General features: G+C 43.9%; 1 protein-coding gene across 2 annotated transcripts in view; it reads right to left on the bottom strand.

Annotated features, from left to right (window-relative positions):
- The window catches only part of NT5DC3 (5'-nucleotidase domain containing 3), a 99,751-nt gene that overhangs the window by 30,346 nt on the left and 53,464 nt on the right, over positions 1 to 15,941 (bottom strand). For both annotated transcript variants that reach the window (XM_029601499.1, XM_029601498.1), the window contains exons 9-11: positions 8,015 to 8,116; positions 1,678 to 1,759; positions 1,157 to 1,243 (exon numbers count right to left, since the gene is read on the bottom strand). In XM_029601499.1, coding sequence (XP_029457359.1) covers positions 1,157 to 1,243; positions 1,678 to 1,759; positions 8,015 to 8,116 — 271 coding nt within the window. The remainder of the gene's footprint in view (positions 1 to 1,156; positions 1,244 to 1,677; positions 1,760 to 8,014; positions 8,117 to 15,941) is intronic.

Below are 15,941 nucleotides of genomic sequence, written 5' to 3' on the forward strand. Positions count from 1 at the left end.
AGAAACTCAAATTTCACATACACATCATCAATATAAAAAAAAAAAAATTAGTGTACCATTACTACTGCTTAACAACAGTACTACTTTCACCAGAGGATTTTCCCTCCATAGGCAAAAAGCCTCATGCATTAATAAGAAAGACCAGAGGACAAAGCAGAAGCACCCCAAAACAAATCAGTGCCCTTGCTCTCTTCCCCCACTGGACAGAGAACCAAAGGATTTAACAATTCATCTCTGGCTGCTGCTGAAGTTAAAATGGCCCGCTGGCTGTGCTGCCTGTTCATTTCCTGCAAGCGCACAGCATTCAGGCCCATTAAACAATGACGCTCTGGGCCCCACTGTTCCATCTCCCAATGCTGATCCCAGCCTGGAAGACTCACCAGCTGCAGTCCCTGACCTCGATGATCGAGCCTCTAAATGATCATGGCACACACCCACTGCCACAGTGACCCCTGAAACTGCTACAGCACTTCTCATGCTCCATGGGAGCTGCCATAATGCTGGCCCACTAAAACCTGAAATACTGTGATCCTAGTTGTCACAGCCCCCCCACCCGAGGAACAAGCCCCGTCGAGAGCAGACTCACAGATCCTTACCTAGTCCCAAAAACAAAGCTGCAAGCACGAGACATAAATCCTCTCTCTTTTTTTTAAACCTTTAATGAAAAAGTCCCAAATATACTTTCCTGAGAGGAGAAGGATGGGTGCCAGCTGCGGGGAACCAGGAGCCAAACTCCACTCTGCCACAGGAGGAAAGAAGAGAACCAGCACCATTGGCTCTCTCTTCCCATCCTGTGCCCAGGACCGAGCCAAGGAAGGGCCACCACTCCCTCTGCTTGTCCCTATTCAACAATACATAACACCAAAGGTGAAAATGCCTGGGAGCACGTTGTCTCCAAACTCCATACTGCAGGATTCAGTACCACTCATCTGCTGAAACAGAGAAATACCGAAGAGCTGCAGGTGTCACTGTACCCTATAGGAGGCAGCATCAGCAAATCAGAATCTTCTCAGTCTCCATCTGCTGGCAGGGTGGCTAAACTAATTTGTACTGGAATCATCTGGAGAGACGATAAGGAAAACATCTTTATTCAGGCCAAAACTGATGCAAAACTGAAAGGCAGAAGATGGAAATATTAAACCTAAGGAATATTTACCGCTAGATCACTGTAGATGTGATCACCAAAATACAAAACTTTGGATCCCCGCCAGCCAGTAAGCTTCAGAAATTCAAACAAATTACCCTGCAGAGGTTGAAGATAAAATATGTGCAAGTAACTCAAATTTTCAGGTTAACACAAAACTGGAAAACATTATCAAAGTGACTAGAATAACTCAAAATTTTACCAAAAATAGCATTACAGTTTGTTGTGTGCTATAATTATCTTGTTTGCATTTTTCTGTGCATATCTGTAGTACCATCAGTGTACACTGCACTGTGCAAGATAATTCACGTGGTTATACTCTTGCTACCTCAAAGCACTCATTATCAAACTCTTAGTACAGGTAGAATGAAAGGAGTTGAAGGTCACACAGGGAGTGGTAGTATTAGAAACCAACACACAATTTTCACAACTTGTGCTTTCATGGCATGGTCACTCCAATTGCTAAATTAAAATATATGCCATAGACTTGTTGCCTTGAACATAGATATTTATAAAATTTGAAAAAAGCATACCTGTTTATAAATCTGCCCTTTATCTAGTCTATGGATTTTGTCCCACAGCAGAACACCTCTTTCATTCACTTTCCGAAAAGGTCTGAAACAGCATAAATTGAAGAAAACTAAGTGACAAGAATGTCACAGAGGAAAGAATACGAATAGGGCAAATTATGGAAAACATCAGAAGTTCACTGATTATAGCTACATACCCTTTTTTTACTTTATAACGTATCTAACAGTGATTACTAGCTGAGGACCATAGGAGATATACTCAGGAGTAATCTAAAAAAAACCCATTTCTTTACAGAAGGGACAGTGGAATCATGGAACAGCTTTGGAATTCAAGAAGGCACAGGACAAGCATAGGGGATCTCCAAGGGAGAAGAGACTACAAAGCAGAGCAGGAGGCATGAATCAATAGAATTCCTGGCCTATATAGCCTCTATCTGCCATCACATTCTGTGTTTCTATATTGATAAGGAAACTGATGAAATTATGTTAAAAAAATATAATAAAAATAAATGGAAGATCTGGTTTGATTTCTACATCAATTGGACTTCTGACCATTGGGTTAGAAGCTGCAGAGACAGTGTTCAGTCTCCTGGGATGGAGGGGGAGGGCGGAGCCTCAGCCATTGCACAACAGTGACACCTAGTGGCAGACTTAAGATGCACACATACCAAGTTCTTCATTGGCTGAACAGCACAGTAGTTTAGTTCTACTGTGGCTGGTGGTATGTTTTCCGTCATTATTTTAAAAAAATTATTTTAAAAAAAACCTCAGGGAAATCAAAAAACTAAATTTTATAATTAGGAATGTGTCTTGAGGAAGGTAACTTATTACCGTATGTAAAATTGTTATTTCTCACAAGTTTAGGTTTTGAAAACTGCTCGATTCATTGCACTCATGTTTCTATCCTTCCACCCAAGCAGTATCATTCTTACACAATAAGACAGGGATCGGCAACTCCTAATATGCACGAAGTAGATTTGCATGTACTGCCTCCATTGTATGCAAATAAGTCTCATGAATATTCATTGTGGATATCCTGAAAACCAGACTTGTCTGTTGAATTCCAGGACTGGAGTTGCCTACCCCTTGCAATAAGTACTGCTTCCTGCATGGCCTACTAATTTATACCTGACTCTCCCATCAATGTCCTTCATTCCCTTTAAGGTTTACTGCCCCAGCAGAGCTGAGAGACAAAGTCACATTTTTCTCCCGTGATCACAAAATGCAGACTATGGGAAATGCATTCTTATAAAGCTCAAACGTTTACAGCTTTGGGGTTAATTTTCAAAAACGGAGATAGGAATCTAAATCAGACCCTTCAAAAATTTAACTATGGTTGAGTACCTAAATTTACGCCCCTAAAAAGTGGGTGGTAATGGGGACGGAGTTAGGAGAGGAGGAAAAAAATGTACTTAGCACTGATATTCAGCATTAGGTACCTAACTTAGGCCTAGATTTTCTAACCTACCACGGCGGCGTGAATCGCACGGTACAGGGGGGTGGGGGTGCGAAGCGGGGGGAGGGCCTGCGAAAGCAGGTAACAATCGCACCTCTGCAGTGCGATTGCTGCCGGCTTTCGCACCCAATAGCGCCATTGTAAAAGGTGGTGCTACTGGGCGTGAAATTGGAAGCAAAAAGGCTCCTTACCTTACTACATTCCTCCCATTCTGTGTCTATAGGAAGAAACGTCATTAGACTCCTAAATCTAAGTGAATGAATAGTGGGTCTAAATGTAGGTGCCTTAGCTCAGCTGAAAATCCTCCTAAATCAAGGCACCGAGTATTTTTTGAAAAATTAAGCTTTCTGATTTTTAGGCAATTGAAAGCAAAAATAGAGCCCTAGATCTTTAAACAAACAAAATTTCTACATGTTCTTTTTATTATAGTTTTATTCCTGTTTTGTTTTGTTTTTTTATGGTTGTTTATTTAAAAGAGAGGAACCAAAACAGCTTTACGAATAGAAAATGGCAATAAGAGAAAAACAAAATATGGTAACAGTAGATGATAAAAAAATAAATAAATAAAGGTAAGGCGAATATACATGCTAACCAATCACAAGTGAAGAAAGGGGCATTCCAGGGGCAGGGTGAAGTTAGGGGAGTGACTGTACATGAATCAGCACTGTTTTCTCCTGTCATTTTTTTTTTTTACATAGAATCATAGAAATGAGGGCAGAAAAGGGTCAGATGGTCCATTCAGTCTGTCCACCAAGCTTATGGTAGTATCTGCTGCGACCTGCAGGTTACCCTCATGCTTATCAGTTTCCCAGACCATAAAGGTCAGAGTCCTCGTTGGTTGCTGTTTTAATCTAATTCCCCATTACCCTTTGCCGTTGAAGTACAGAGCAATGTTGGAGTTGCATCAAAAGAATCCGGCTTATTGTTTAAGGGTAGTAACCACCGCATCAGCAAGTTACTCCATGCTTATTTGTTTCCCCAGACCGTAAAAGTCAGGAACCTCGTTGGTTGCTGTTCAAATCTAATTCTCCTTTTCTCCCTGCCGTTGAAGCAGAGAGCCATGATGGAGTTGTATCAACAGCATAAAGGTTTATTGGTTAAGGGTAGCAGCTGCCACACCAGCAAGTTACCCCCATACATTCTTTTCTTCATTCCCATCCTCTAGCCTTTAGGGATCCACAGTGCTTATCCCATGCCCCTTTGAATTCCATCACTGTTTTCGTCTTCACCACTTAACATAAGAAATTGCCATGCTGGGTCAGACCAAGGGTCCATCAAGCCCAGCATCCTGTTTCCAACAGAGGCCAAAACCAGGCCACAAGAACCTGGCAATTACCCAAACACTAAGAAGATCCCATGCTACTGATGCAATTAATAGCAGTGGCTATTCCCTAAGTAAACTTGATTAATAGCCATTAATGGACTTCTCCTCCAAGAACTTATCCAAACCTTTTTGAACCCAGCTACACTAACTGCACTAACCATATCCTCTGGCAACAAATTCCAGAGCTTTATTGTGCGTTGAGTGAAAAAGAATTTTCTCCGATTAGTCTTAAATGTGCTACTTGCTAACTTCATGGAATGCCCCCTAGTCCTTCTATTATTCGAAAGTGAAAATAACCGAGTCACATCTACTCATTCAAGACCTCTCATGATCTTAAAGACCTCTATCATATCCCCCCCTCAGCCGTCTCTTCTGCAAGCTGAACAGCCCTAACCTCTTCAGCCTTTCCTCATAGGGAAGCTGTTCCATCCCCTTTATCATTTTGGTTGCCCTTCTCTGTACCTTCTCCATCGCAACTATATCTTTTTTGAGATGCGGCGACCAGAATTGTACACAGTATTCAAGGTGTGGTCTCACCATGGAGCGATATAGAGGCATTATGACATTTTCCGTTCTATTAACCATTCCCTTCCTAATAATTCCTAACATTCTATTTGCTTTTTTGACTGCTGCAGCACACTGAGCTGACAATTTTAAAGTATTATCCACTATGATGCCTAGATCTTTTTCCTGGGTGGTAGCTCCTAATATGGAACCTAACATCGTGTAACTACAGCAACGGTTATTTTTCCCTATATGCAACACCTTGCACTTGTCCACATTAAATTTCACCTGCCATTTGGATGCCCAATCTTCAAGTCTTGCAAGGTCCTCCTGCAATGTATCACAGTCTGCTTGTGATTTAACTACTCTGAATAATTTTGTATCATCTGCAGATTTTATAACCTCACTCGTCGTATTCCTTTCCAGATAATTTATATATATATTGAAAAGCACCGGTCCAAGTACAGATCCCTGAGGCACTCCACTGTTTACCCTTTTCCACTGAGAAAATTGACCATTTAATCCTACTCTCTGTTTCCTGTCTTTTAACCAGCTTGTAATCCACAAAAGGACATCGCCTCCTATTACATGACTTTTAGTTTTCATAGAAGCCTCTCATGAGGGACTTTGTCAAACTTCCTCCGGAAGGGCATTCCAGGCAGTCATCACCCTCTCCATGAAGAAATATTTCCTGACATTGGCTCCGAGTCATCCTCCCTGGAGTTTCATTTTGTGACCCCTAGTTCTACAGATTTCTTTCCAATGGAAAAAGTTTGTCGATTGTGCATTATTAAAACCTCCTCTCTTCCAGGATTTACATATTCAGATCGTTCAGCTTCTCCTCATACGCCTTCCAATGCTGACCCCTCGCTTTTGTTTGGACCACCTCTATTCTGACTTTATCCTTTTTGAGATATGGGCACCAATACTGAACGCAGTACTCCAAGTGAGGCCTCACCAAGGACCTGTACAAGGGCATTATCACCTCCATTTTCTTACTGGTTATTCCTCTCTCTATGCAGCCCAGCATTCTTCTGGTTTTAGCTATCACCTTGTCACATTGCTTTGCCATCTTCAGATCTCCAGACACTATCACCCCAAGATCCCTCTTTTGGATCAGTCTTCTCTCTTCTCCCCCCCCCCCATATCACATACAGCTGTTTTGGATTACCACATCCCAGATGCATGACTGTACTTCTTGGCAATGAATCCCAGCTTCCAAGTCTTCAAATACTCTTCCAGCTTTCTTAAATCTTTTTATTCTGTCTACTCCTTCAGGTGTGTCTATTGCAGATTTTATCACCTGCAAATAAACAAATTTTACCTTCTATCCCTACTCACAAAGATACTGAACAGAACTGGTCCCAAAACCGAACTCTGTGGCACTCCACTTAACATGGTTTTCTCTTCCGAGTAGGTTCCATTTACCATTACACTCTGTCTCCTATCAGACAACCAGTTTGTAATCCACTCCACCACCTTAGCACTCACTCCCAAGCTTCTCATTTTACTCACAAGCTTCCATTGTGGAACCGTATCAAAAGCTTTGCTGAAATCCAAGTAGATCACATCAAGCGCACTTCCTTGATCCAGTTCTCTAGTCACCCAATCAAAATGTCTTTAGACTAGTTTCTTACATAATTTTGTTATAATTCCTGAAACATAAGGTTCATGCCTTTATCATGGACTTCTCTCCATATTGCTATCTAGCTCTCTATGCTGTATTCATTCTTTGAATATACAGGGTATTGTTGTGGCCATATTTTTATTTTTTTTTGGAAGGAGGGAAGACAGGAGAGGGATGTTGGCCATTTCCTCCTGCTCTTTTGAGCTTCCAGCTCAATTGGAAATAACCTCTGTTAGGCTACTGTGCTATCAGCTTTCATATACAACTACCCAGTGATTTCTCCCCTCCCACAACTTACTTCAGTGCAGTCATTGCAACTCCAGGCCTTGGCTGGGGAACATGCAATCATGGAGAACTAAATCCAGCCACAAGATATCGCCATTGTCCTTCCCCACCACCCTCAAGCCAACACCCTAGGGCTGCGAACATTGTCTCTGCAGTATCTACAGTCATCCCAGACATTGGAAAATCTGATCCAGGAACTGAGCCCAGCTCCTCAGCATGGCAGTGCATGTTCTGCCACTAAGCCACCCCTCTAGCACACGCTTCCAATGATCACAGCATGTAAACATTCCCAATTTTTTTTTTTTTACACCCAAGCTGTTTATTTGGGATTATAGACCTGAGCAGTTGCACCAATGGGCAGACTAGATAAAAACATGACTGCAAAATTTAAGACCATATGGCCTATGTTTCTATGGATGTGGATACTATAAGGAAGCTTTAAGAATATCAATGCCCTTTATTTCAGCTTGATCATTTAAAAAAAAAAAAAAAAAATCAATCAAGGGGAAAAAAAGGAATAGAGATGTGAATCAGAACCGGAATCGGTTCGGATTCCAGTTCACATGTGGGTTTTTTTCCATCGGGCCCGATCGCGGTTTTGTTTATCGGCTGCGCCCCAGCCGATAAAAGTGTCGGGGTGGGTTTAGGGGTTGTTTTGGTGTGCCGGTTTTCCCGCCCTCCCCCCAAATAACTCCCATTAGTGGACACTAATCCATTAACGATTTTTCACGATAAATCGGGGGAATTTCTATTGTATCACGCACTCTAACGATTTTTGACGATTTAAAAAATATCGGACGATTTTTTTAAATAGTCAAAAAACTATTCACATCCCTAAAAAGGAATCCTTAAATTTTTCTCTGTGCTAAATGAAATATTTCTAAAATATGTGGTTGTACTATTGTCTCAAACAGGTGCTATCCCACTCCTCTATTCCTTCACATGCTTTGCCCTCTACACGCTTTCCTCCAACAAAGCCAAAATGAGATCAGTGTTAAAACGTATTTAATCTCAGCCCAACTCTACACATCAATGCTGTATATCGTGAGCAAGTCCCCTGAACTCACAGATGAACCTAACCCTGTAATTCTGCCATCCACAAGGACGACGGTCTCTAAAAATAACCAAAGAGGAGGATGCTTACCTTCGCTTGTCATTGAAGAAATTAGGCTTGTCCGCCTGCACAATAACAGCGTCAAAAAGGTCTCGCCAATCTTTCCCGACAATAAAGTTCATGCCTTTGTCCCTGCAGGAAAACAAGTGGCATGGGGCACTGCAATGTTAATCTCTGGAGCACTCCATCAAACACATAACTGCAAATAAACCGCTCTTGAAACAAATATTTCACTTAACTTGGATGCTAGAGAATTTATATTTTCATACTCACGTACAAACATTTCTTTGATAACTACTACTAAAACCTGCTTTTACTTACAGTACAAATAAGCAAATCCCCAATAGCAATTTTGCCAATTATTGCTTTTCATAGGCTGCTCTCCTGGACTGTACTAAAGGGGTTTCTCCCATTGTGTGTCTATAGGGAAAGTACTTAATATCTGGAGGATAACCGATCACAGAATAGATTCCAAGCTCGGGGAACAACTGCATGATTTGAGGCTTTAAAGCTTGAAGGGACTTTTTTTCTGTAATCCCCTCCCTGAAACTGCAAGAGAACTATCAATTCAATATGCTTGCAATGGTTTATTTTCTTTTAGCAAAAAACAGTGTTTAGGTCCAGTGAAACAAGAAGGATATTCATTCCCTTGATTTTAAAGAGGAACTATTTGGATTTCCTTCTCTTCCAAGGTAACCAAATCACTCGGCCCACCTCCTATAATTCTTCTACTTGTCTAAATCAGATTATACATAATAGCAGAAGGCTTTATTTCACTTGCATAACAGTCTACAACCAGGCCCGGTGCGACCGGGTGCATACTGTGCAGTTGCATGGGGCAGTACATCCAGGGGGCAGCAAGAGAGAAGCTGCTGGCCAATGGCGCTGAACCCGCCAGCGGTGAAAGGAGACACACGCTGCAGGCCACCAGTGCTCAACCTGCCGGTGGCTGAAAGTGAGAGTCCCAGGTTTTCTGTTATGCTTGCACCTGCGCACAACTTCCACTCCCACCCACTGCGAAGCAAGAAGGTCAGTAGGCCATGGTGGAGCTCATCCCACCACGGCCCAAAGACATCAAAAGGCCCATGGGGCCGTAGTGGAGCTTTTCCTACCATGGTCCAATGACAACAGAAGGCCATGTGTGTACGTGTGTGAGCTTGAGCCGATGTCTTTCAGAGCCTGTGTTTGTGTGCCTGTGAGCCTATGCATCACACACAGGCTCTTACAGGTACGTACACACACATATAGCCCTAATGTACCTGTGAGGGAGAGAGCGCCTATGTATGTTAGAGAGCGGGAGTGTGTGAGAGAATGAATGTGTTATTGTGCATGTGCGTGTGTGTGTGCGTGTGTGAGAGAAGATAACATTTGTGCGGCCCTACCTCCCCCAATCCACGATAATCTCAGGGTGACCAGAAATCAGAAGATCAAGGTAGGGAGAGCAGAAGATTTTTTAATCCTTATTAGTTCTAATTATTGGGTGTAATTTGATGATTCTGCTCTTTCAAAATACATCTTGTGCCATTAACAGCTATACCCATTTGAAACTAAGGACATTTGACTCCTTTTATAAAATTCTTGATGTTCAGTCCCTCCCAACACAGTCTGTGTCAGGGGATCGTTTAATTGCTATTGAAATTTGGATATCCGATGATACATCTGGTAGTCTGAACTCATTCTGAAGAATAAAAACAAGTACAATTAAAATCGCTTTCTTGCCCTTCCAAGTACACACATGCAACAGAATCTTGGGGTATTTTATACAATCCAAGAAAAATCTAACAGTTAATTATAAATGCACAAACAAAACTAACTTACAGAATGACAATTCCATACTTACAAAGTCTGACAAACATATGACAAATCAAATGAAACAATCCCAAACCAGAAACACAAAAATACCAATGTTGTCTCAGATAGTGAAGGAGCGAGTGAGTCTGGGAAGCAGGGCATCTGATAAATCTGTCACGGTCTGGCAGGCTGGAATCAGGGAGCACCACCACAGAAGGGGTACAAGACTGCAGAGCAGGAATGGAGATCTGCCTAACCAGCCCCCTCCCCCACAGGTTGAGCCCTTAGGTTCTTGGGCACAATAGGATTTGCCTTGTGCAGATCATCATCGCTGAAGCAGGCATGTACTGGGAGCTCTGAAGAGGCTGGGAGCTGGAGTCAGGCACGGGCAGTAGGGCTGGTACTGAGGACAGGCAGGGGCTGGATAGGGGCAGGGTTGAATGCAAGGTGGGTACTGAGGACAGGCAGAGGCTGGATAAAGACAGGGCTGCATGCAAGACTAGTACTGAGGGTGGGCATGGACTGGATTCAGGCAGGGCTTGAACCAAGGACAAGAGCAAGGCCTGGGAAACAGACAAAGGACTGAACAGGACAAGGAATGGACAAGGACAGGACATGCAACAGAAAACAGGAAAGCCAAACAGACCAGGCAAGGTAACCCTTGTAGGCCCATCAGTCACAAGGCAGGACAGGTAGGCCCAGAAGGCCACTGAGCAATGCAGGAAGCCAAGGTAGGCCACAGAGCAAGGCAGAAGGCCTGGGTAGGCCACAAGGCAAGGTAGAAGGCCTAAATAGGCCACAAGTCAAGGTAGAATAGCAAGGAAGAGGTGGCCAGGTAAAGGAGCCAAGGTGACTCAATGAAGAGGCACCGAGGGACTGGACAGGCTGGGTTAATTAGGCCTGGGGCTGATGTAGCAGGTGATCAGCGAGGCAGTAGCTTGCACAGCTTGAGTGGTGCTCTCTGAGGACCTCTGGTGGACGGGAGGCTGCACAGCAGATGAAACTAACAAAATCATTGTTTCCCAAGCCAGTCCTGGAGTAACCCCTAGCCCAGGGGTGACCAACTCTGGTTCTTATGAGCCACAAACAGACCTAGATTTTAGAATATCCATAATGAATATGCATGAGATATAGTTGCATGCACTACCTCCATTGTATGCAAGTGTATCTCATGCATATTCATTCTGTGGCTCTTGAAGACTGGAGTTGGTCACCCCTGCCGTAGGCCATCTGGTTTTCAATCTAAAAACAGCAGAGCAATAGTGGATGCCATGCAAGTATCTTTGTTCAAACAAATGGTATTGGAACCCACAAGAGAAGGAACTATTCTCGACTTAGTGCTCAATAATGGAGATATCGTCTCTGATGTCAAGGTGGGTGCCCACCTCAGCACCAGTGATCATCAAACGGTATGGTTTAATATCACTAAAAGAATATGGAAAAGAAGCACAAAGACCAGAGTTTTACAGTTCAAAAACACAGACTTTGAGGAAATGGGGAAGTACCTAGAGGAAGAACTAAATGGATGGGAAAATGAGAGAGATGTGGATCAACAGTGGACCAATCTAAAAGGAGCAATCGCCAAGGCAACTGCTCTATATGTTAGAAATGTAAAGAAAAGCAAAAGAAAAATGAAACCTATCTGGTTCTCAAAGGAGGTGGCTGACAAAATTAAAGCTAAAAGAACTGCATACAAGAAATACAAAAGATCCCAAAGGGAGGAGCACAAAGAAGAATATCTGATTCAACTGAGGGAGACTAAGAAATTAATCAAGTTGGCAAAAAGTCAAGCGGAAGAGAGGATTGCCAAGGAGATAAAATATGGTGACAAAACATTTTTCAGATACATCAGCGAAAAGAGAAAAGTCCAAAGTGGTATAGTGAAATTGAAAGATGAAAATGATCAATATGTGGAGAGAGACGAAGAAATGGCAGAAATATTAAACGAATACTTCAGCTCTGTGTTCACTAAAGAAGACCCTGGAGAAGGACCATCTCTATACAACAAGAAACTGGAGGGAAGCGGAACAGAGGAAAATCCATTTACAATAGATAATGTATGGGAAGAGCTAAAGAATCTGAAAGTGGACAAAGCCATGGGGCCTGATGGGATTCATCCAAGGATACTGAGGGAGCTCAGAGATGTGCTGGCGGGACCACTGTGCGACCTGTTCAATAGATCCCTAGAAACGGGAGTGGTGCCGAGTGATTGGAGAAGAGCGGTGGTGGTCCCGCTTCACAAGAGCTTGAACAGAGAGGAGGCTGGTAACTACAGACCGGTTAGCCTCACTTCAGTGGTGGGAAAAGTAATGGAGTCACTGTTGAAAGAGAGAATAGTGAACTATCTACAGTCGGGAGAATTGATGGACCAGAGGCAGCATGGATTCACCAGAGGAAGATCCCGTCAGACAAATCTGATTGACTTTTTTGACTGGGTAACCAAGGAATTGGATCGAGGAAGAGTGCTCGATATCATATACTTGGATTTCAGCAAAGCTTTTGATACGGTTCCGCACAGGAGACTGGTGAATAAAACGAGAAGCTTGGGAGTGAGTGCCGAGGTGGTGACCTGGATTGCAAATTGGTTGACGGACAGAAGACAATGTGTGATGGTAAATGGAACCTTCTCTGAAGAGAGAGCGGTTTTAAGTGGTGTACCGCAAGGATCGGTGTTGGGACCGGTCCTGTTCAATATCTTTGTGAGCGACATTGCGGACGGGATAGAAGGTAAGGTTTGTCTTTTTGCGGATGACACTAAGATCTGCAACAGAGTGGACACGCCGGAAGGAGTGGAGAGAATGAGACGGGATCTAAGGAAACTGGAAGAGTGGTCGAAGATATGGCAGCTGAGATTCAATGCCAAGAAGTGCAAAGTCATGCATATGGGGAGTGGAAATCCGAATGAACTGTATTCGATGGGGGGGGAAAGGCTGATGTGCACGGAGCAGGAGAGGGACCTTGGGGTGATGGTGTCTAATGATCTGAAGTCGGCGAAACAATGCGACAAGGCGATAGCTAAAGCCAGAAGAATGTTGGGCTGCATAGAGAGAGGAATATCGAGTAAGAAAAGGGAAGTGATTATTCCCTTGTACAGGTCCTTGGTGAGGCCTCACCTGGAGTACTGTGTTCAGAGACCGTATCTTCAAAAAGACAAAGACAAGATGGAGGCGGTACAGAGAAGGGCGACCAGGAAGGTGGAGGATCTTCATCGGATGACGTACGAGGAGAGATTGAAGAATCTAAATATGTACACCCTGGAGGAAAGGAGGAGCAGAGGTGATATGATACAGACTTTCAGATACTTGAAAGGTGTTAATGATCAAAAGACAACGACAAACCTTTTCCATAGGAAAAAAATCAGCAGAACCAGGGTTCACGATTTGAAGCTCCAGGGAGGAAGATTCAGAACCAATGTCAGGAAGTATTTCTTCACGGAGAGGGTGGTGGATGCCTGGAATGCCCTTCCGGAGGATGTGGTGAAGACCAGAACTGTGAAGGACTTCAAAGGGGCGTGGGATAAACACTGTGGATCCATAAAGTCAAGATGCTGCCAATGAAGAGTGGGTGACTCGCCAGAATGATGGCTACTGCCTGGAGTCAATACCCTTATTAAATAAACATACACATGCTTACTGTGACTCCAACATCGCTCTAAGCTTCAACAACAAGAGGAAATGTGGAAAAAAGGATTTGCATTCACAAAGAGGGGAGTAGCTGGCTTGTTACGGCGGTTACTACCCCAAATCAAAAAAGCCTGATACTTCACTTTCAATGCATTTAGGGGTAGATTTTAAAAGAAGCGCGATCAGCCTACTTTTGCTTGCGCATCAGACTCAAGCAAAAGTACGCTGGATTTTAGTAGATACGCGCGGAGCCGCGCGTATCCACTAAAATCCTGGATCGGCGCGCGCAAGGCTATCGATTTTGTATAGCCTGCGCGCGCCGAGCCGCGCTGCCTCCCCCCGTTCCCTCCAAGGCCGCTCCGAAATCGGAGCGGCCTCGGAGGGAACTTTCCTTTGCCCTCCCCTCACCTTACCCTCCCTTCCCCTACCTAACCCACCCACCCGGCCCTGTCTACACCCCCCCCTTACCTTTGTCGGGGGATTTACGCCTCCCGGAGGGAGACGTAAATCCCCGCGCGCCAGCGGGCCTGCTGCGCGCCGGGCCGCGACCTGGGGGCGGGTACGGAGGGCGTGGCCACGCCCCCGGGCCGTAGCCACGCCCCGTACCCGCCCCCAAAACGCTGCCGACACGCCCCCGCAACGCCGTGCGCTCCGGCCCCGCCCCCCGACACGCCCCCCTCCGAGAACCCCGGGACGTACGCGAGTCCCGGGGCTCTGCGCGCGCCGGGAGGCCTATGTAAAATAGGCTTCCCGGCGCGCAGGGCCCTGCTCGCGTAAATCCGCCCGGTTTTGGGCGGATTTACGCGAGCAGGGCTCTGAAAATCCGCCCCATACAGCATAGTTCTCTGATTCAACGGCAGGGGAGAAGAAAAACTGATACTTCACACATCCAGCAGAGCTCTCTGCTTCAACGGCAGGGGAGAAGAAAAGAGGGTTCGCACTCACAAAGCGGGGAGTAGCTGGCTTGTTACGGCGGTTACTACCCCAAACCAAATGTGCCTGATACTTCACTTTCGATGCACATCCAGCATGGCTCTCTGCTTCAACAGCATGGGAGAAGACTGATACTTCACGCATATCCAGCATAGCTCCCTGCTTCAACGGCAGGGGAGAAGAAAAACAACCAATAAGGGCTGTATAACATAGTCTGGGTAAAACAAATAAGCATGGGTGTAGCTTGCTTATTGCGGCGGCTACTACCCCTAACGAATCAAGCTAGATATTTCACTTGGATGCAGCTCCATCACTGCTCTGTACATTAAAGGTGGGGGTGGAAGGGAAATAGAACCAAGAGCTAAGAGAAACAGATAAGTATGAGAGAAAAAATGTGTGAAGCTTGCTGGGCAGACTGGATGGGCCATTTGGTCTTCTTCTGCCGTCATTTCTATGTTTCTATGTTTCAAGATATCCACAACGAAGATGCATGAGATAAATCTGCATACAAATTATGTCAGATTGAGTTTCAGGATATCCACAATGAAAGCTAACTGGTTAAAGGGTACTCCAGGACTGGCTTGAGAAACACTGTCTTGGTGCCACTTTGTCGGCACCTACTAGTTTTCTTCTGCTTTTGGTTTTACAGCTTTGTGAAGCAAGATGGAATTTGGGCTTAACAGATGGTCTAGCAGGTTGAGACACATTGAAGCAGTGCCTTATGGAAAACATTTGCGTTGCCTGTGGGACTGAAAACAATCTAAACGGATTGGAAAACTATGTGAGAGACAATGAGCGAACAGCTGCAGGGTGGCAGCACTTCATAAAACAGCCTTGGAAGGTGTTCGATCCTTTCCCTTTGTTGGTCTCTCAACGAAGATTAAGGATTCCATTGGCTCAAATTAAAAGTGGCATTCGCTCAGCCTGGTGGGACATCTTGTTGAAAACCAAAAAACCTCTTGACGGGTGCCTATCGACAGCACAACAGATTCCGAAGACAATGGCGTGTATATAAATAAATGGATTTCTGTCTCAAGTGTATATATAAAAAAAAAATCTCCCTGAAGGAGCTGATACACTTAAATTTTCCACTTTGTTTTGTTAGTTGTGTTTTGTTGCAAATATACATGTGATTTTTTAAATATTATGCTGTGATGTGTATGGATGGATGGATGATTGTGGTAGGTTTTATTTGCCCTACATGTATAGAAATACATTATTAATAAGAATGGATTAAGGGCACCCTGTCAGGGTTTATGTGTGATCCATTATTTTTGTAAAAATGTTTCTAAAGTTTTGTTGAAATTTATAGCTAAAGATTTCCTAATTGGTTGATTGGTCCCCATGGACAGTTTTTTTTAATTTGATACAATATAGAGGACTGTGCTTTAGTACCTTCTTGATAAATCATACGGTGCCGTAAATGCACATACAAAGCAGAAGAACAAGCAGAACTTGAGAAACTATAAAAAGCTCTGTTTTCAAAATGACTCTTCCACTACCAAAAATGTTCGACCAGGCTAAACAGAGCTTTGAAGTGAATATATTTTCCAATACGCTTCCACGTGTTGGCTGCAATACAATGTTCAAGTGAATCTATCAGGTGAATT

The sequence above is a fragment of the Rhinatrema bivittatum genome, chromosome 4, assembly GCF_901001135.1.
Source record: "Rhinatrema bivittatum chromosome 4, aRhiBiv1.1, whole genome shotgun sequence".
NCBI classification, from domain to species: domain Eukaryota; kingdom Metazoa; phylum Chordata; class Amphibia; order Gymnophiona; family Rhinatrematidae; genus Rhinatrema; species Rhinatrema bivittatum.